General features: G+C 44.0%; 1 protein-coding gene across 1 annotated transcript in view; it reads right to left on the reverse strand.

Annotated features, from left to right (window-relative positions):
* Positions 1-23162, reverse strand: part of nipblb (NIPBL cohesin loading factor b) — a gene marked incomplete at its 3' end in the record, with an annotated part of 524975 nt that overhangs the window by 281206 nt on the left and 220607 nt on the right. The window contains exons 9-11 of the mRNA XM_070871482.1: positions 21212-21305; positions 17127-17741; positions 10162-11820 (exon numbers count right to left, since the gene is read on the reverse strand). Coding sequence (XP_070727583.1) covers positions 10162-11820; positions 17127-17741; positions 21212-21305 — 2368 coding nt within the window. The remainder of the gene's footprint in view (positions 1-10161; positions 11821-17126; positions 17742-21211; positions 21306-23162) is intronic.

Consider the following 23162-nt stretch of genomic DNA (forward strand, 5'->3'; position numbering starts at 1 on the left):
CATCCAGGGGTGTGCAACATTTAGGAAGAATAGACAGAAAGGAAAAGGAGGCGGGGTGGCGTTGCTAGTTAAAGAGGAAATTAATGCAATAGTAAGGAAGGACATTAGCCTGGATGATGTGGAATCGATATGGGTGGAGCTGCGGAATACCAAAGGGCAGAAAACGCTAGACCACCAAACAGTAGTAGTGAGGTTGGAGACAGCATCAAACAAGAAATAAGGGGTGTGTGCAATAAAGGTACAGCAGTTATCATGGGCGACTTTAATCTACATATTGATTGGACAAACCAAACTGGTAGCAATACGGTGGAGGATTTCCTGGAGTGTATTAGGGATGGTTTTCTCAACCAATATGTCGAGGAACCAACTAGAGAGCTGGCCATCCTAGACTGGGTGATGTGTAATGAGAAGGGACTAATTAGCAATCTTGTTGTGCGAGGCCCCTTGGGAAATAGTGACCATAATATGGTAGAATTCTTTATTAAGGTGGAGAGTGACACAGTTAATTCAGAAACTTGGGTCCTGAAATTAAGGAAAGGTAACTTCGATGGTATGAGGCGTGAATTGGCTAGAATAGACTGGCAAAGGATACTTAAAGGGTTGACGGTGGATAAGCAACAGCAACCATTTAAAGATCACATGGATGATCTTCAGCAATTGTACATCCCTGTCTGGAGTAAAAATAAAATGGGGAAGGCGGTTTAATCGTGGCCTTCAAGGGAAATTAAGGATAGTGTTAAATCCAAGGAAGAGGCATATAAATTGGCTGGAAAAAGTAACAAACTTGAGGAGTGGGAGAAATTTAGAATACAACAGAGGAGGACAAAGGGTTTAATTAAGAGGGGAGAAATAGAGTACGAGAGGACGCTTGCAGGGAACATAAAAACTGACTGCAAAAGCTTCTGTAAATATGTGAAGAGAAAAAGATTAGTGAAGACAAATTTAGGGCCCTTGCAATCGGATTCAGGTGAATTTATTATGGGGAACAAAGAAATGGCAGACCAATTAAACAAATACTTCGGTTCTGTCTTCAAGAAGGAAGACACGAATAACCTTCCAAATGTACTAGGGGACAGCGGGTCTAGTGAGAAGGAGGAACTGAAGGATATCCTTATTAGGCAGGAAATTGTTAGGGAAACTGATGAGATTGAAGGCTGATAAGTCCCCGGGGCCTGATTGTCTGCATCCAGAGTACTTAAGGAAGTGGCCCTAGAAATAGTGGATGCATTGGTGATCATTTTCCAACAGTCTATCGACTCAGGATCAGTTCCTATGGACTGGAGGGTAGCTAATGTAACACCACTTTTTTAAAAAGGGAGAGAGAAAACGGGTAATTATAGACTGGTTAGCCTGACATCAGTAGTGGGGAAAATGTTGGAATCAATCAGTAAGGATGAAATAGCAGTGCATTTGGAAAGCATTGACAGGATCGGTCCAAGTTAGCATGGATTTATGAAAGGGAAAACATGCTTGACGAATCTTCTGGGATTTTTTGAGGATGTAACGAGTAGAGTGGAGAAGGGAGAACCAGTGGATGTGGTGTATTTGGACTTTCAAAAGGCTTTTGACAAGGTCCCATACAAGAGATTGGTGTGCAAAATCAAAGCACATGGTATTGGGGTTAATATACTGATGTGGATAGAGAACTGGTTGGCAGACAGGAAGCAGAGAGTCGGGATAAACGGGTCCTTTCCAGAATGGCAGGCAGTGACTAGTGGAGTGCCGCAGGGCTCAGTGCTGGGACCCCAGCTCTTTACAATATACATCAATGATTTGAGTGTAATATCTCCAAGTTTGCAGATGACACTAAACTGGGTGGCGGTGTGAGCTGTGAGGGGGACACTAAGAGGCTGCAGGGTGACTTACTTAAATGTGAGGTTATCCACTTTGGGGGCAAAAACGCGAAGACAGAATATTATCTGAATGGCGGCAGATTCGGAAAAGGGGAGGTGCAACGCGACCTGGGTGTCATGGTTCATCAGTCATTGAAAGTTGGCATACAGGTACAGCAGGTGGTGAAGAAGGCACATGGCATGTTGGCCTTCATAGCTAGGGGATTTGAGTATAGGAGCAGGGAGGTCTTACTGCAGTTGTACAGGGCCTTAGTAAGGCCTCACCTGGAATACTGTGTTCAGTTTTCGTCTCCAGAAGATTTGTCAAGCATGATTTCCCCTTCATAAATCCATGCTGACTTGGACCGATCCTGTCACTGCTTTCCAAATGCGCTGCTATTTCATCCTTAATAATAGATTCCAACATTTTCCCCACTATTGATGTCAGACTAACCGGTCTATAATTACCTGCTTTCTCTCTCCCTCCCTTTTTAAAAAGTGGTGTTACATTAGCTACCCTCCAGTCCATAGGAACTGATCCAGAGGCGATTGACTGTTGGAAAATGATCACCAATGCATCCACTATTTCTAGGGCCACTTCCTTAAGTACTCTGGGATGCAGACTATCAGGCCCCGGGGATTTATCAGCCTTCAATCCCCTCAATTTCCCTAACACAATTTCCTGCCTAATAAGGATATCCTTCAGTTCCTCCTTCTCACTAGACCCTCGGCCCTGTAGTACTTCCGGAAGGTTATTTTGAGTCTTCCTTCGTGAAGACAGAACCAAAGTATTTGTTTAACTGGTCCGCCATTTCTTTGATCCCCATCGTAAATTCACCTGGCTCCAACTGCAAGGGACCTACATTTGTCTTCACAAATCTTTTTCTCTTCACATATCTATAGAAGTTTTTGCAGTCAGTTTTTATGTTCCCGGCAAGCTTCTTCTCGTACTCTATTTTCCCGCTCTTAATTAAACCCTTTGTCCTCCTCTGCTGAATTCTAAATTTCTCCTAGTCCTCAGGTTTGCTGCTTTTTCTGACCAATTTATATGCCTCTTCCTTGGATTTAACACTATCCTTAATTTCCCTTGTTAGCCACGGTTGAGCCACCTTCCCCGTTTTATTTTTACTCCAGACAGGGATGTACAATTGCTGAAGTTCATCTATGTGATCTTTAAATGTTTGCCATTGCCTATATACCATCAACCCTTTAAGTATCATTTGCCAGTCTATTCTAGCCAATTTACGCCTCAAACCATTGAAGTTACCTTTCCTTAAGTTCAGGACCCAAGTTTCTGAATTAACTGTGTCATTCTCCATCCTAATAAAGAATTCTACCATGTTATGGTCACTCTTCCCCAAGGGGTCACTAATTGCTAATTAGTCCTTTCTCATTACACATCACCCAGTCTAGGATGGCTAGCTCCCTGGTTGGTTCCTCGACATACTGATCTAGAAAACCATCCCAATACACTCCAGGAAATCTTCCTCCACCGCATTGCTACCAATTTGGTTAGTCCAATCAATATGTAGATTAAAGTCACCCATGATAACTGCTGTACCTTTATTGCATGCACCCCTAATTTCTTGTTTGATGCCGTCCCCAACCTTTCTACTACTGTTTGGTGGTCTGTACACAACTCCCACTAGCGTTTTCTGCCCCTTGGTAATCCGCAGCTCCACCGATACCAATTCCACATCATCCAAGCTAATGTCCTTTCTTACTATTGCATTAATTTCCTCTTTAACCAGCAATGCCACTCCACCTCTTTTTCCTTTCTGTCTATGCTTCCTAAATGTTGAATACCACTGGATGTTGAGTTCCCAGCCTTGGTCAACCTGGAGCCATGTCTCCGTGATGCCAATTACATCATAGAAACATAGAAAATAGGTGCGGTAGGCCATTCGGCACTTCAAGCCTGCACCGCCATTCAATGAGTTAATGGCTGAACATGCAACTTCAGTACCCCATTCCTGCTTTCTCGCCATACCTCTTGATTCCCCCGAGTAGTAAGAACTACATCTCACTCCTTTTTGAATATATTTAGTGAATTGGCCTCAACAATTTTCTGTAGTAGAGAATTCCACAGGTTCACCACTCTCTGGGTGAAGAAGTTTCTCCTCATCTCGGTCCTAAATGGCTTACCCCTTATCCTTAGACTGTGACCCTTGGTTCTGGACTTCCCCAACATTGGGAACATTCTTCCTGCATCTAACCTGTCTAAATCCGTCACAATTTTAAACATTTCTATGAGATCCCCTCTCATTCTTCTGAACTCCAGTGAATACAAGCCCAGTTGATCCAGTCTTTCTTGATATGTCAGTCCCGCCATCCCGGGAATCAGTCTGGTGAACCTTCGCTGCACTCCCTGAATAGCAAGAATGTCCTTCCTCAAGTTAGGAGACCATAACTGTACACAATATTCCAGGTGTGGCCTCACCAAGGCCCTGTACAACTGTAGTAACACCTCCCTACTCCTGTACTCAAATCCCCTCGCTATGAAGGCCAACATGCCATTTGCTTTCTTAACCGCCTGCTGTACCTGCATGCCAACCTTCAATGACTGATGTACCATGACACCCAGGTCTCGTTGCACCTCCCCTTTTCCTAATCTGTCACCATTCAGATAATAGTCTGTCTCTCTGTTTTTACCACCAAAGTGGATAACCTCACATTTATCCACATTATACTTCATCTGCCATGCATTTGCCCACTCACCTAACCTATCCAAGTCACTCTGCAGCCTCATAGCATCCTCCTCGCAGCTCACACTGTCACCCAACTTAGTGTCATCCGCAAATTTGGAGATACTACATTTAATCCCCTCGTCTAAATCATTAATGTACAGTGTAAACAGCTGGGGCCCCAGCACAGAACCTTGCGGTACCCCACTAGTCACTGCTGTCATTCTGAAAATGTACCCATTTACTCCTACTCTTTGCTTCCTGTCTGACAACCAGTTCTCAATCTACGTCAGCACACGTGCTTTAACTTTGCACATTAATCTCTTGTGTGGAACCTTGTCAAAAGCCTTCTGAAAGTCCAAATACACCACATCAACTGGTTCTCCCTTGTCCATTCTACTGGAAACAGCCTCACAAAATTCCAGAAGATTTGTCAAGCATGATTTCCCTTTCACAAATCCATGCTGACTTGGACCTATCATGTCACCTCTTTCCAAATGCGCTGATATGACATCCTTAATAATTGATTCCATCATTTTACCCACTACTGATGTCAGGCTGACCGGTCTATAATTCCCTGTTTTCTCTCTCCCTCCTTTTTTAAAAAGTGGGGTTACATTGGCTACCCTCCACTCCATAGGAACTGATCCAGAGTCAATGGAATGTTGGAAAATGACTGTAAATGCATCCGCTATTTCCAAGGCCACCTCCTTAAGTACGCTGGGATGCAGACCATCAGGCCCTGGAGATTTATCGGCCTTCAATCCCATCAATTTCCCCAACACAATTTCCCGACTAATAAGGATTTCCCTCAGTTCCTCCTTCTTACTAGGCCCTCTGACCCCTTTTATATCCGGAAGGTTGTTTGTGTCCTCCTTAGTGAATACCGAACCAAAGTACTTGTTCAATTGGTCTGCCATTTCTTTGATCCCAGTTATGACTTCCCCTGATTCTGACTGCAGGGGACCTACGTTTGTCTTTACTAACCTTTTTCTCTTTACATATCTACAGAAGCTTTTGCAGTCCGTCTTAATGTTCCCTGCAAGCTTCCTCTCATACTCTATTTTCCCTGCCCTAATCAAACCCTTTGCTCTCCTCTGCTGAGTTCTAAATTTCTCCCAGTCCCCGGGTTCGCTGCTATTTCTGGCCAATTTGTATGCCACTTCCTTGGCTTCAATACTATCCCTGATTTCCCTTGATAGCCACGGTTGAGTCACCGTCCCTTTTTTATTTTTACGCCAGACAGGAATGTACAATTGTTGTAGTTCATCCATGCGGTCTCTAAATGTCTGCCATTGCCCATCCACAGTCAACCCCTTAAGTATCATGCGCCAATCTATCCTAGCCAATTCACGCCTCATACCTTCAAAGTTACCCTTCTTTAAGTTCTGGACCATGGTCTCTGAATTAACTGTTTCATTCTCCATCCTAATGTAGAATTCCACCATATTATAGTCACTCTTCCTCAAGGGGCCTCGCACAACGAGATTGCTAATTAATCCTCTCCCATTACACAACTCCCAGTCTAAAATGGCCTCTCCCCTCGTTGGTTCCTCGACATATTGGTCTAGAAAACCATCCCTTATGCACTCCAGGAAATCCTCCTCCACCGTATTGCTTCCAGTTTGGTTAGCCCAATCTATGTGCATATTAAAGTTACCCATGATAACTGCTGCACCTTTATTGCATACACCCCTAATTTCCTGTTTGATGCCCTCCCCAACATCACTACTACTGTTTGGAGGTCTGTACACAACTCCCACTAACGTTTTTTGCCCTTTGGTGTTCTGCAGCTCTACCCATATAGATTCCACATCATTCAAGCTAATGTCCTTCCTAACTATTGCATTAATCTCCTCTTTAACCAGCAATGCTACCCCACCTCCTTTTCCTTTTATTCTATCCTTCCTGAATGTTGAATACCCAGCCCTGATCATCCTGGAGCCACACTCTGTAATCCCAATCACATCATATCTGTTAACATCTATTTGCAGTTAATTCATCCACCTTATTACGGATACTCCTTGCATTAAGACACCGTCTGGTTTGTACTGGTCCCACCTCCTCCGAACCGGTTCCAATGTCCCAGGAATTTGAATCCCTCCCTGCTGCACCACTCCTCAAGCCACGTATTCATCTGAGTTATCCTGCGATTCCGACTCTGACTAGCACGTGGCACTGGTAGCAATCCTGAGATTACTACCTTTGAGGTCCTACGTTTTAATTTAGCTCCTAGCTCCCTAAATCAGTCTTGTAGGACCTCATCCCGTTTTTTTTTACCGATGTCGTTGGTACCTATATGCACCACAATAACTGGCTGTTCACCCTCCCTTTTCAGAATGTCCTGCACCCACTCCAAGACATCCTTGATCCTTGCACCAGGGAGGCAACATACAATCCTGGAGTCTCGGTTGCGGCCGCAGAAACGTCTATCTATTCCCCTTGAGAGGAAATATAAACTAAATGGTACAATGTTAAAAGGGTGCACGAACAGAGAGATCTGGGTGTATGTGCACATAAATCATTGAAGGTGGCAAGGCAGGTTGAGAAAGCGGTTTAAAAGGTTTACGGGATCCTGGGCTTCATAAATAGAGGTTTAGAGTACAAAAGCTTGGTTATGGGAATGAGCGGGACTAACTGGATTGCTCTTCAAAAGTGTTGGCGCAGAGTGTTGGCCGAATGGGCTCCGTCTGTGCTGCACTATTCCATGATTCTATTCTATTTGGGGAAAACTGCTTACTAATGGAATTTGATGTTCATAAAAATAATTGTTGGAGCAAGAAATGAAATGCAAGGATTAGACATATGCAAAAGAAGCCAGGGTAAGAACGCTGAAAGAAAAGCATTGATGCCTCTCAGATCTGTGCCCTTCGATGTGCATTGCTCCAAACCTCAAACTGTCAAAGCTAAAAGGTGCATTTTCCATAATCACAGTCATAGTACAAGAAAAGTCTTTGGGAGAGGGGGACTAGGTGGGGGTGGGGGGGGGGGGGGAGAAGCGAGACAGCCCAAGGGAACATATTCAAAGGTCATAGCATAGTATAAAGCAAATGTTCCGTTCTTTTTTTATATGCTGCTATGCTTATGTTCTGCCACTGGAGGGTGTGCCCTGCATTACTGAATGAACAGACCAAGGAAATCAACTCCAAACTATACGTGAAACTTGAAAAGAGCTCACCAATGTTCCCTCTAATTTTTTATTTGTACTGAGCGGGCCACAAACTCCTTTTGCCATTACCTTATTGGCCATGGGAAAATTTTACAACAACTTTTACTACAACGACAGCAACCATTTAAAAGCATAAATACAGCAATGGCATATAGCCACCCCACTGTCTCAAACCATGAGACAGTCAGACAGACTCTTAAAAATCTTGAAATCAGTTGCTCTTTTTTGGTTTATAAACCTCATTAGTGGCTTTATTTAATCTCGAACAGCTCACAGCGCTTACAAAAACTACATTACATGTTCCTTGTGTTAGAATTTGCTCTGTCAAGTGTCCCAAAGTTAATCATAACATCTCAGGGGCCATTGCCCGATTATGATAGGCTAATATTGGAGAGTAGTCCGGACAAGGGTGGAGTAGAACCAAACAGACAGGTCTGCAACATCCCGTGTGAGATGTTAAGAGCAGATTGTCCAGAACAGTAGGGACACTGAAGCTAATACATTAGCACGGTCACATTAACTATCTGGGATTGTCCAGGTCACCTTCTGTTCCTTTATAAATTCAGACAGGAAACACCAGATTATATTGATTAGCAGTTAAACCATCAAGGTCTGGAGTTTGGTGACAAGGAACCTCGCTTCAATATACATAGAAATTTTACAGCACGGAAGGAGGCCATTTCGGCCCATCCTGGGCAAAGTCTCACACATCCCATATTACCTCAACTCTGCGACTATCCTGCTCACTATTCACTAGTGTCTAGTTTTGTATTATCCACAAACTTCAAAATTGTACACCCTATCCCCAAGTCCATGTCATTTATATATAAAGTAGTGCAATGATCCGAACACCGACTCCAGGGACACCCCACTGCATTCTTCTCTCCAGTCAGAAGAAAAGCCATTCACCACCATTCTTTGCTTCCTATCCTGCAACCAATTACGTACCCAAGTTACCACCATCCCATTAATACCATGTGCATCTATTTTCCGAATAAGTCAGTTATGTGGCACTTTATCAAAAGCCTTTTGAAAGTACATATACACACATCTACTGTACTGAGAGCCAGCACGGGCTTGACGGGCGAATGGCCTTCTGTGCTGTAACCATTCTACGATTCTACCGTCAACAACCCTCTCTTGTTACTTCATCAACGAACTCAATCAGATTAGTCAGATATGATTTGCCTTTAACAAATCTGTGCTGGCTGTCCCTTATTAACCCATCTGAACCAGATTTAACGTCTCATCCCAAAAACAAAGACTAGACATTGTTGGTGGAAGGAAAACACTTGATGAACCAAATGACATCAGCAATAATTTTGTTTCCACCATTTGTTGGGAGATGGTGAGACACTAAAGCTGGAGTTAACGTGCACTCAGTGCAAACATAACCGGTAAGACTCATGCCTCACGCCTTAGTAGCTTCAATTATCACTCAGGTTCTACCACCACTTTTTCACCGAAGTGCGCCCAGAACCACTTCCCATGGGAGCCAAGGCGTTTGTAGAACTGAGGCCCAATTCAAAATTAAAAGTTGCTTCCCTCCCCTTCCGGTATTGTTCAGCTTCAATCAGACACTTGTTCACATCAACATTTCCAGCTCAGGATCGCCTTCTTGGGTTATACATCCATAGCTCACCTTTGTCTGCATTACACCACATCAATTGAAACGTGAAACATTAATAAAAAGTTTGCCCGAAGAGGTTAACGAAGACACTCACTGACTGGAGATCGGGATCATTTATTTTCATTTTGAAAAATTAGCCTAAAAATAAATATATTCCCAATATAAGATAATAAAAATATAACGATTCACTTTCCTGCCTACCGCACACATTGAGGTCCTCAACTTTCTCCGATCAATAAGCGCCTCCCGCGGTGAGAGAGTAGGGGCTAGCACAGGCCTCAGCAACACTGAGTGCACATCAGGCTCGAATCAGAGCTCAGTCAGGGCTCTGGCGCCATTAAATCAATGGTGCAGGACCTTCCCCCATACTACCCATCGCTTCCCGCTTTCTTCACCCGTTTGCACCCAATCCGCCTCTCTCTCAGCGGGGAAATCAGCACAGTGGATAGAGCAGTTGCTGGGGTGCAGAGAATTGTGCGTCCTGCATCCGCCATTGGCTGCCTGTTAATGTTTTATTACACACGTCACCGCGGAAAAAATACCAACAGAGTCCAGAGACAACGTTCGCTGGGTTCCAGGACTTCACATCTTAAGCAAGCACCATTCCAATTCGGATGGGCTCAGAGGTCCCAGTGGTTCCCAGTGAGGGTTCCCGGGCCACTATCTGATCGCTGTGAGTTTCTCCTGTTCATTGGGTAATGGGTCCTTCCCTCCCACTCCAGCTCACTGAGCCGGCCTGTGAATCCAAGTGCGCGGGACCTTACAGATCGCTGCTCGGCCGTGCACCCCCCTTATAGGGCACATTGCTCATCACAACTAAGTAATTATAAAAAGTAAAATCAATACCTTTACTTGGCTTGGAGGGCAGCCGACTCTTGGATTTGCTGGAACTCCTTGCTGCATGTTTGTCTTCAGAGTCCTTAATAAATTTCTGCACTTCATCAAAGGGCATTTTATGGAGAACCACAACAGGCTTGATCACTTTCTTCAGGTCCTCCATTAGATCCATTTTTTCCACCTTTAATTTTAATTCATTCTTATCCATCGTCTTCCTCAATTCCTTCTGCTCATTGCAAATATTACCATCCTTATCCCGCTTGATTTTTGGAATTACAAAGTTTTTTAGTGCATCAGACCTTCCTCCCCCCAGTAGATAGCTGGGAAATTTTTCTTTGTTATCAGAAAGGGGTTTAGGAGTCTCTGGTTTCACTCTGCTCCCCTCTGATCTCCGGTCGTCCCTGTCTTTATTGCTCACTGATCCTGACGGAATGTCTGATCTTCTACCCTGCTTCAATGCAGTTCGATCTTTCATTTCAGATTTTATTTTCCCAGCGTCTCTGTTATCCTGTTTGACTCTGGGACTTTCTGATCGCAACCTCTGCTCTTCTGGTGAACGGCGCTCACTCCGGTCTCCCCGCTCCCCTCTGTCTGCCCGCTCACTCCGGTCTCCCCGCTCCCCTCTGTCTGCCCGCTCACTCCGGTCCCCCCGTTCCCCTCTGTCGCCCCGCTCACTCCGATCCCCCCGTTCCCCTCTGTCGCCTCGCTCACTCCGATCCCCCCGCTCCCCTCTGTCGCCTCGCTCACTCCGATCCCCCCGCTCCCCTCTGTCGCCTCGCTCACTCCGATCCCCTCGCTCCCCTCTGTCGCCTCGCTCACTCCGGTCCCCTCGCTCCCCTCTGTCGCCTCGCTCACTCCGGTCCCCTCGCTCCCCTGAATCAGAACGTAATTTCTTTTCCAACCTCACTGGTTTTGAGCACTCTGTCCGGTTAGGTTTAGGAGTCTCATTTCGAGTAGGTTTAGAATCAGACTCGCTCTTGCTCAGTTTTGGGGTCTCAGGTCTCCTGACCTTTGATGAATCCACTTTTCCTCTTTCAGGATCATTTTTCTCATCTGATTTCTGTTTCTGGGTTTCCTGGTGCAGCTCTCGCTTATCTTTGGGAGTCTCTGAACTCTGTCGTCCTTCATGTCGTGGTTTTGGTGTTTCTGATCTACTCTCAGCTTTCACTTTTGTATGTTCAGATTTGCCCTCGTGTTTGTGTTTCGATATTTCGGATCTCTTCTCTGGCGTTGGTTTAGCCACATCTCGCCTGTTGTCGTGCTTTACTTTCGGTGTCTCTGGTCGGCTCTCACTCTTCTGTTTGGGAGTTTCTGGCCTGGGTTTGATCACATCAGGCCGGCTGTCATTCTTTTGGCCGTCGTCCTTTTGCGTTTCGTTTTCAGATTTTCTCCTGGGAATCTCCGGGCGATTTTCCGGCTTAGGTTTTAATACTCCCGTTGTATCTTCTTGCCGTGTGATTAAAGGCCCTTCAGTGTCCTGCCGTACCAACTCCAAAGGCTTCTTCACACTTTCTGAATCTGGAGGAGGAGCGGCTTGTCCATCAGTTCTTCCTGCATGTTGCAGATCAATACTGACCAAAAGCGCAGGTCTGTTTGCACCACCCCCACTTCCTCCTCCAGCAATCTCTTGTGGGAATGAGTCTTGTTTCCGTTTCTTTAAGGGTTTGTCTGAAACAAAGAAACAAAGCTGCACTATCACTTTTATGTATTTGCACAATAAAACAACATCACAAAACAGCACAATGGAGGATGTGGAAGGAGAAATGAATTTACTCCAGCTGTGACCTGACAATTGACTTGCACTACGTTTGGAGTTCTGCTTTCAGTTGCGAACACCATGTTATAAGAGTCAAACAGGTACTGGAAAAGGGAAGATTATTGAAGGGTAAGCTTCGATGGGCCGAGTCGTATTGTTATCTTTTGATTATCCTTTGGTGGTGTGACAGCTTTACCATAATTTCCTAGCCACTGGTCAAATCCAGTCGTATTTGTAGGAAATGTAGTCTTTATCCATATTTTAGGGGGTAGAGAGAAAAGTGTATTCACAAATGCAGTAATAATCCAGGAAAGCACATTGAGGACTTTATACAGCATAAGCTGGCATAACGAGCAAGAATCTGTAAATAAGGTAGTAAGTGCAGAACTCTCTCTTTAGCGTGGGCCTCAAAATGAAGGTCACACGACACTGGCCAGTCTGTGGCCCTGGAGCTTTGAACATTGATGGTGACTAAAGCTATAACTATCACTTACTAGTTCACTGCATCGTATACATGCAGGTTTATAAATTGTCCACTCCAGGGACGCTGCATGACGAGCTGAAGCACAGTAAGATCGCTCTGGGACTGGAGTTTCAGTAATGTGTTGGCACTAAGAACTCACCAAGTCCAACAGTCAGCATGTCTAAGTTTCACATTCAGACCGTAGGCTTTTACACATGGATTTCAGATAAGTGGAATTGTGGCCGAGGAGAAACAGCACCCAAGCAGAACCAGAGAAATAGAGATTTAATCCTCAAGATTGTGGTTGGAGAGAGTATTTTGAGCTGAATAACATGCGAAATGAGGTGAAGCTTATCTCACATCAAAATGTATTGGCTGGTATAATATTTCCTAAAGTTTATTGGTATTTAAGCACCAAGACTGCAGCCGTTGACTGATTGTTTATTATTGTCATTAGATCGAAACCAGTCATTAGCAGAGTGAGACACAATGGGGTTTAGCATCCTTGAAAGTAGATAAATCGCCAGGACCGGATGAAATATATCCAAGGCTACTAAAAGACCAAGGGAGGAAATTGTGGAGGCTCTGGCCATCATTTTGCAATCGTCCCTGGTTACAGGAGTGGTGCCAGAGGATTGGAGAACTGCTAACGTTGTACCTTTGTTTAAAAAGGGAGGAAGGGATAGACCAAGTAATTACAGGCCAAGTAATTAGTTTAACCTCGGTGGTGGGAAAATTACTGGAATCAATTCTGAGGGACAGTATAAACCTTCCTTTAGAAAGGCAAATTAATCAAGGACAGCCCTCATGGATGTATTAATGGAAGGTCGTGATCGAGTTCTTTGAGGAGGTAAGAAGGAGGGTCGATGAGGGCAGTGTGTTTGATGTAGTTTATATGGATTTTAGCAAGACTTTTGACAAGGTTCCACATGGTCGGCTGATCAAAAAAGTAAAAGCCCATGGGATCCAAGGGAGATGTGGATATTGGATCCAAAATTGGCTCAGTGGCAGGAAGCAAAGGGTAACGGTTGACAGGTGTTTTTGTGACTGGAAGGCTGTATGCAGTGGGGTTCCTCAGGGCTCAGTGCTGGGTCCCCTTACTTTGTATAGTACAGGTGTGACTTCCGGAAACCTCGGGACAGAGGCCATTCTAGATCTCGGAACGTCTTTGTCTGGGTCAAGGTCGGTAGGGTGGGGGGGCTGGGCTGGACAGGGCAGGTATTTGGGGGGGAAATTTGCAGATGATACAAAAATTGGCCGAGTGGTTAACAGTGAGGAGAGGAGGAAAGCTCTAAACTGCAGGAAGATATCAATGGACTGGTCAGTTGGGCAGAACAGTGGCAAATGGAATTCAATCCGTAAAAGTGAGAGGTAATGCATTTGGGGAGGGGCAACAAGGCAAGGGAATACACAATAAATGGGAGGATCTAGAGAGGTGTGGAGGATCAGAGGGACTTTGGAGTGTATGTCCACAGATCCTTAAAGGTAGCAGAGCAGAACGATACAGAAAAAGGCATGAGGAATACTTGCCTTTATTAGTCGAGGCATGGAATACAAGAGCAGGGAGGTTATGCTTGAACTGTACACAACACGAGTTAGGCCACAGCTTGAGCACTGCGTGCAGTTCTGGTCACCACATTACAGGAAGGATGTAATTGCACTAGAAAGGAACGGAGGAGATATGCAAAGATGTTGCCGGGACAGGAGATTCTTAGCTATGAGGAAAGATTGGAGATGCTGGGGCCGCTTTCCTTGGAACAGAGGAGGCTGAGGGGATATTTAATTGAGGTGTATAAAATTATGAGGGGCCTAGATCGAGTGGCTAGGAAGGACCTATTTCCATTAGCAGAGGGGTCAACAACCAGGAGGCATAGATTTAAAGTAATTGGTAGAAGGATTAGAGGAGAGTTGAGGAAACATTTCTTCACCCAGAGGATGGTGGGGGTCTGGAACTCACTGCCTGAAAGGGTGGTAGAGGCAGAAACCCTCATCACATTTAAAAGGTACTTGGATGTGCACCAGAAGTGCCGTGGCCTGCAGGGCTACAGACCGAGAGCTGGAAGGTGGGATTAGGCTGGGTAGCTCTGTTTCGACCGGTATAGACACGATGGGCCGAATGGCCTCCTCCTGTGTTGTGATTTTTCTATGATTCTATGATTGAGCCTTGCTCGGCCAGTGGTACCTGGTAAGTCAGATACAGCAGCTGCATTTGAACGACTTAACTTTGCACTATCCTGTTAACATAAGCAGTGATATTCGGCCAGCAGTGAGGGGAGAATATTTTTAACATATAATCATCCTTATACATGCAATCTATAATCTATGATGTAAAGTAAGCATCAAACTAACAGTAAAGTTTTTTAAACAATTGCTAAGTTTGCCAACGCTCATTAAACCATGTCCCCTTCAGTTTCATCAACATATGTTGCTGAGGTACTGTGCTACTGATACTACGGCCCAAATCTCTCTCAATTATGCTTAACCCAAGGTTTCAGCCAATAGAACCTTCAGTGGAACAGCATAGAATCAGAGAATGATACAGCAAAGAAGGTGCCATTCGGCCCATCGTGCCTGTGCCACCTCTTTAGTAGAGTGAGCCAATTAATCCCACGCCCCTGCTCTTTCCCCATAATCCTGTAGGTTTTTTCCCCTTAATATTTATTCAATTTCCTTTTGAGTGTTACTATTGGACCTGTTTCCACCGCTTGTTCAGGCAGAGCATTCCAGATCATAGCAACTCATTGAGTAAGTTTCATGTCACCTTTGGCTCTTTTGCCAATCTGTGCCCTCTGGTTACTGACCTTCTGCCCCATATGCTTCAGCAGCCTTCTCAACTTGTCCTGTCACCTTCAAAGATTTTTGCATATTCATTCCTAGATCTGTCTCTTCCTGCACTCTATTTAAAATTGTCCCATTTCATTTATATTGCCATTCATTCTTCCTACAAAAATGCAAAACTTCACAGCATTAAACTTCATCTGCCGTATGTCTGCCCATTTCCTTCTGAAGTCTGTTTCTATCCTTCTCATTGTTGGGATCCACAATGCCAAGTGGAGATCCAGGATTAGGAAATTGGGAGCTCGGAGTTTTAGTACACAGCCCAGCGGCTGTCAGCTGGGTCTACTTTAATCAGGCAAACTGAAAACCAACGCGGATCTGAAACCAACCTAAAGATAGAGTTAAGTCTCTGTTCAGATAGCTTTCAGCAAGTCACAAGAATGCACGCTCCACCAGATATACGCATCATGATTACATTGTTTTGGACACCAGAAGTTCTAATTCTGGAAGTTATAAACTTCTATAGAATCATCTTCATAGGCAGTCCCTCGGAATCGAGGAAGACTTGCTTCCACTCTTAACATGAGTTCTTAGGTGGCTGAACAGTCCAATACGAGAACCACAGTCCCTGTCACGGGTCATTGAGGGAAGGGGAGGGTGGGACTGGTTTGCCGAACGCTCCTTCCGCTGCCTGCGCTTGATTTCTGCATGCTCTCGGCGACGAGACTCAAGGTGCTCAGCGTCCTCCCGGATACACTTCCACCACTTAAGACGGTCTTTGGCCAGGGACTCCCAGGTGTTAGTGGGGATGTTGCACTTTATCAGGGAGGCTTTGAGGGTGTCCTTGTAACGTTTCCTCTGCCCATCTTTGGCTTGTTTGCCGTGAAGAAGTTCCAAGTAGAGCGCTTGCTTTTGGAGTCTCGTGTCTGGCATGCGGGCTATAGAATATTACTAGCTACATAACTTTACACTGAACAGATGATTGTAAGAGGGCTAGATTCAAAACAGGCTGGGCTGCCTGGAGGATCCCAGTAATCATGAGTGCACACAGCAGCAATGCTCATTTCCTATCAAACCCAGGAATAAAATGCTGGATAAATGAAGCACACACTACAAAAACGCCTTGGGCATCCAGCAGACCCAAGAACAGAGCCAGCGGACACGGTCTGAATGAAGTTACCGCCATCTCTCCCTCACCAGTGCCACCCGTGCTTTGTGTGTGTCAAATCTGACCAGAAGTCCCACGTATTTGGCACTGTTGCACCAGTTCTTATTTCCCTTTAGCAAATGGCACAGGTTTATGCTGGAATGCAGAAAGCAGTGATTCCTGCTGCTTAGCACGATGTGCTGCTGTGTTAGAGAACAGGTCAAGACAGTGTGCTTTCTATCAGATGTTTGCATTAAGTCACATGCATAAAATTACTATTTGGTAACTAGCAGAGCAACTAGTGGAAGTTTGTTCTAGATGTCTACAGAATATAACTGACAGTAGATGCAGCACTGTACTGAACAGTAGTGCAAGAGGGCTGGACACTTGGCAAAGTTCAGTATAAATGTCAGCAGTCTCCAAGAAGCTGTACACTACTTCAAAATTAAGAAAATCTGCGACTTTTTTCTCGGATAAAAAAAACGATACCAACGATTTAGTAAAGATACTGCATCTGTAAGTGTTGAATTCAAGTTCTGCATTCCTTAATTGTGATTACATTGCCAGTCCAACTTCAATCTGACCTGTGGGAGGCCCCTCAAAGCCACCAGCAACTGCAGTCACTCAATAGCAGAAAAAGGACCTCAGAGCAGTTAGATACAGCTATAGTGACAAATTCCTTGCCAGGCTCCACCATAATTGGTGTGTGGAAATTTTGTTGAGGGTGGAAAGGGTGAAAAATGGAAGGCGAGGGGAGACAAGAACTTTAAGACTCGGTTTTTCCTCATTATAAACTTCACAAGATTCTCTGGAACACTTTAAAATCTCACCTTTATCCTGTACCTCCTTGGAAAATCTCTCTCTCTCCATGGCAGACTCTCGTTCTATCCGTTCAATCTCTGCTAAAGCATCCAATTCTACCTCATCGTATGGTGTCATAGTCTGCTGTTGTGACTGTTGCTGCAGTGGCTGTGACTGTGCTGTTTTCACTATTCCAACTGCAGTGTTCTGCTGTAAGACAGGGACCTGCTGTGCTTGAAGGAAGGCCTGCTCCTGCTGATGCACACACTGAGCAGAAATGTTCATTGAACCATGGATATCATTAGGAGACCCTGGCTGTTTTGCAGTCTGTTCTGGGAACTGCATACTGTTCAATTCTGCCTCATTCTCTGTACTGCTGTCCATGTTTGGGAGCATATCATCCTGCTGATCTCGAACTCGAGTCAGCCTCAAAGTGAGCTTTGTACAGTCCTTAGACGGAGAGCTGACAATATCATACATCGCAGTCTTATCTGCCTGTTCTTTCTCCTCCTTGGTGAGCTTAGCCTTTTTATTTTTCTTCTTGCTTCCCATCCTGTCTGGGGAGTCCAGCAGAATATCAGGTGGGGCATCTCTGGGTGAGGTGTAAGGAGGCGGCGACTGCAAGATCAGAGGCGGCCTGGATGCTGTCAGCACAAAAAAGGTAGAGTTCAAATCTAGTGCAAGGACTGCAGGGTACAAAACTTCTAAACAGCATTTTAACTTGTATGAAATATTGACACTGCACCATCCAATAGCTTTACAATAATTCTCCGAACTCCCAGTGATAATAATGTACCCCAGTAACACTCCCACAGCTCAGCTGACAATCTGAGGAGGAACAATTACCAGCACTTATCCTATTCTATTAAATACCAAAAGTCAAGGTGAGCCACAGGCTGGCAAGGTCAAGAACCAAAATAAAATGGGTGAAAGGGAAGGTTATTCATTAAAATAACCTCCCGTACAGACACGCGTGGGTTTTGTGCCTGAACATGCTGAACAAAGTCTGAAGATATCCTGGTTGGTGGAAGCCCTCCTCCTGTATCAATCACACCAAATGCACTTTAGAATGTGAACTCTAGCTAGAAAGTGAACATGGGCCATCTACCTCGGTGACTGGCTGACCCTTGGTGATCTAGTTGCAATGTCCTGCTCAAGGGAATCCTGACCAAGAATACTGGCAAGATTCACCACGTGAAGTGACTACTAATCTCGTGGAGCAGCAGTACGAGTGAAAACAGCTGAAGAGCACACACAAAGAAAATCATCAAGAAATGCGACTAGCAGACCAAACATGTGAAGAGATGCATTTAATGCCCTCCTTCACTGACATGCGGCTGCAGTAAAGACAGAATTTCCAAACTGGACTGACAATAGGCTTTAATGAAGACAAGGTCCTGAATAGGGATCAAATGAGATTTTCAGAATCTCATGCTGAATACCAAATTTCTGAAGTACTGGTCACGGTCTGTTCTTTTATCACACTTCTCAATTCTCAGGCGTCGGAGTTCATTATCCAAGTACAAGGCAAATATGTATTCTCGCATACCAAAAGAGGATCAACTAACAGGCATTATACACGCCAAGGGCTTGACAGAAGGACTTGATTACCAAGTCAAAGGGGAAGCACTGGAAGTATTTGCCACTAATAGCATATTTAAGGATTCAGCTATAACTTTGTTGAGATCAGAAAAGGTGAATCCTTTTTTTTTTTAAAATGAAAAAGGATTGCCAACTAATCCTTTCCTTCAGCCCATGGAGAACACTTTGAATTTGTTTAAATCTCTCAGGTCACAAACACTTTTGCAATTTCAGTGCTGAAAATAGCAAGAAAAGAAATTCCTTCCTGTGAACCAGTAAAGGGAATGTTCAAAAATGATTCACTCACTCATCTCCAGTTGCTGAGCATCTTAATTCCTGTAAACAACATTGTTGTTCCCAGTGCCCGGGAATCTGAGGCGATGACAGTCCATTACTCAAAGATCAGTCAAAGGCAGTCGCTGATGTGATGGTAATGTGCACTCATGCAAAGGAATGGCTACTGGAGTCCCCTTTGGACAAACCTGTTCAGATGCTGAAAACCAGTGACTGCTCTGAATCAAGGCAACAAGTGACGCAGATGCCTCTGAAAACAAGGCACATGCACATTTCTTAAAACTTTCCAATGGATTTAAGGCTCTTGCCCATAAAAGGAACATGGCCTTCTCTTGGACCAACTGCAAGTTCGAATCATCCTTCAGAAATGGAAGCCAACCATCCGCCGACAGGAAACATGCCACTGATTTGAAATCCAGCAGAAAGCTGTACCGTACATCTCTGGCTGATGAACAATCAGAAATGAAACAAAGACTGAACATTCCCACCCTACTAGTTTCAGTGGTATTATAGATTGCATCAAACTGGTTTTTAACAATTGCAACCTGTCATCACAATGGACTGTTATTAAGGTTCCAAGACACAATAGGAAGGTATATAAATGGAGCACTATCTTCTCCCACAAGTGGTACCATGAGCATGCTGTAGACTTCATTATCTGCTGGGCAGAATGCATTTTACACTTTGAGCCTCTCTCCTCAAGGGAAGAAATAAACAGACCAACATATCCTTGAAGACACCCCAACAAGCAAGAGGTGATAACAGCATTAAATCTCCCCAGGGAAATTTAGAGAAACTCACTAACCCAATACTGGTAAGCAAACACAGGCTGACACGGCCAGAACCTCTTGGTTGGGTCATGAAAGGCCTTACTAACAGGAAGGGCTCAGTACTCATCGGTTGCTGAAGATTGAAGAATGTAGACAAAATGAAAACCATCTGTGGGAGCCAAGCAAGCTCTAATTCTCGGGGCTGTGGCTACATGTATAGATTTTTTTTGGAGTGTGGGAACATCCAGTGAAGTAAAATGGATGCTAAAGAAAATATACATGAAATCAGACTGCAAGAAGATTTTTTTACAACAAAGTCCTGAAGCTAGAAATTTCAAAGAGCAACATTTCAACCAGCTGGGTAGAAAGATCGGATTCATTATCAGATTGGCCTTGCATAGGGTGCAACTAATGCATGAGTCACACATCAGATTTACAATATTCCAGTCAGCTGAGCAGGTACAGATTTAACCCACAAGTGTCTGCACTGATGGTTTAATCTGAATCAGAATATGCAAGTAGTTTTTGTGATCTCAAACATCCCGAGGCAGTTTAGTGCCTGCTCTTGGGGTCAGTACGATGGTTTCACTAAATTCAACAATCTGTAAATGTAACTGATGCAAGCCACAATTATTGAGCTGCCAATGAACTCTCTCACTCAAAATAAAATGTTTTATCAACCTGATTAAACAAAGATCTTCACCAAAAGGCCCCTCTTTTATAGATTCATCTTTGTGGACATTCTTCACAGCTCAGCTCAGTTTAAAAAGCCACTTAACTCAATTATGGTAAGTTATGATCCAAATAGTTTGTATACAGAATTGTCTTAAATTTCAATGTGCACTAAGTGAATCCAAATCTTACTTTAGAATAGAACTTTATCCCAGATAATAAGCTAGTTAAAGTCGAAGGAGTGCTTTCACTACAAGGTACACCCCTCACTTGTAACTAAATTTAGTAGTACAATTCCCAATAGGCAAGGCATATCATTTCAGCAAGGTGCATCGCCACTGATGCAGCATGCTCCATTTCAGCTTTAGACACTTCTGTAGTATGTCACAAAGTTAGCTAACCCCTCCCTCGGTGTAACCCTTACTTCAGTGAGAACTCGTCCTTGAAACTGCCCTAGATTTGAAGTACCTGGCCAGGAAAATGTTGATTCTTCAGTGCAAACATCAAGCGCAAAAGATAGGGAGTCTGACTATGGGCCCAAAATAATGTGAAACGAGAGATATTTTTCAATAATCTTAATATAATTAACCAATTGTGGGGACTAAATATAATTAACCAATTGTGGGGACTAAATATAATTAACCAATTGTGGGGACTAAATGACTTCAAGCCAGTGAACAATCATCCTCGAGGCTCGTGTCATCCTGCCCCTCAAATAAGATTGCCGCTTTGCAATCAGTCTCAAGTATCCATTATTCTACGCACAGTATCCAGTACATGCATCTTTATAAATGTACCTTTTGGAGTCCCATCGCTGCTCGCAGGAGAACACACTGCTTGTGGGGACCTTAAAGGGAAGGATGCAGCATTTCTCAACGAAGAATCACCATCCTACAACAAAAAAATAAAAAATCAGTCTTAAAAAACCGTACAGCAAATGACCAAACAAAATCTAATGCAACTACTTAAGGGAAACGAAAGACAGACTTGCATTTATATAGCGCCTTTCACAAGTTCAGAACATTCCAAAGCACTTCACAGTCAATGAAGTACTTTTGAAGTGAAGTCACTGTTGTAGTATAGGAAACGTAGCAGCCAATTTGCATACAGCAAGTTCCCACAAACAGCAATGTTATAACGACCAGATAATCTGTTTTAATGATGTTGATTGAGGTATAAATATTGACCACGACACCAGGAGAACTCCCCGGGTCTTCATTGAATAGTGTCATGTGATCTTTTCCATGCACCTGAGAGGGCAGACGTCAGCACACCCACATGCAGCACTAAGTACCAGCCTAAATGATGTGCTCAAGTCTCTGGAGTGGAACTTGAACCCATAACTCTCTGACTCAGATGCCGAGTTGAGACTGAGTTTTTGTTCAAAGAGCTCCACATTTAATAGAAGAACAGTCTTATCTTTAATCCGTTTATTTTTTTGCCATTCTTTTACCTTTATGAAAGTACTTCCAAATGCAGCCTGTACCTTCCAGAAAAATACATCTACTTCAACATATACTTATACTTCATCCAAACCTCCCTGCCCTTGTTTTCAAACATTTTGCCCAAACAAAGCATTTTCTTGGTAACTGGAATGTTCATGTATGGGAGGACAGCTGGGGATCATCAATAACTCACCTGACGACTCACTGGTAAACTATGCTGGCATGGCTACATCCTAGTCTTTTTTTTAAAAACAAAGCACCTCCATCTTATCACCTCCGTTCTGTGGAAGGTATTCAGGTGATGGTAAAGGAAGACGAGAAGGAAGGTACCGCTGTGTGCAGTACAGTGTGATTACTTCAATGTTACAATCCACAGCTTTTTTGGATGTTTTCCTCACCCGCCCAGTGCTCGAATTCTATAACCGTCTCTCAGCAACTCTTACGCATCTCCTGATGGTTTTCTCAAAAGTAAGAGTAGCCCATCCTCCAACCACCCATTAAATAGTTTTCAACGCTTGGTGACCTTTGAACTTGCAATTTACACATTGTCGGTCCATCGGGGGAAATCTGTCTGTACTAAATGTGTAGTAGATAATTAAGCCATCCGTCGGTCATATTGCAAACAGGCTCATGATAAACTCTGGGATATAATCACTGTGACAAAGGAGCATACTGCTGTCACCCCATGTGATAAAATTAGCTGAGGCACGGTCCCTTTAAGAAATGTGTTGAGTGGCAGTCAACAGCCTTTCCTATAATTGAGTAGAAATAAACCCTTACCCCAGTGCATGCCTTTCACACACTTAAGAGGCAGCACAAAGACCCTCAAAACAGCAAGAATATTGGCAACTATAGGAGTTTAAAAACGGGTCCAAACTACGGCAATAAAATGTACCGTAGCACTGCACGGAAGCGAATAGACCAAGAGTGAGCTTTGCACAAGCAGCTTGAAACAGTTGTAAAGAATGAGGAAGAGTGCAGTTACACCAAGAAATGTAAACTTGCATTCCTCATTCAACCTCTATGTACAAAAGCACACAGAGTTCAAGGTACACTCGAGGATGGAAATCTTGGATGCTGCTTTGAGCAGTGCCAATGTATTTATCATCCTCAATTGTCATGACAGTAATGCTTCGTGAAAACCTTACATGCGGCCCTAGACACACAAGCATATTTAGAACAAGATTGCCCATCAAGCCCACACCTTCTGAAGTCAGAGTATGCCTATATTAATCATGAACTTCCTGCTTCTTTCCCTTCCCAAGATCTCTGCACTTATCTAATCCCCACGCAGCTTCTTTAC

Source organism: Pristiophorus japonicus, unplaced genomic scaffold (genome assembly GCF_044704955.1).
Source record: "Pristiophorus japonicus isolate sPriJap1 unplaced genomic scaffold, sPriJap1.hap1 HAP1_SCAFFOLD_253, whole genome shotgun sequence".
Classification (NCBI taxonomy): domain Eukaryota; kingdom Metazoa; phylum Chordata; class Chondrichthyes; family Pristiophoridae; genus Pristiophorus; species Pristiophorus japonicus.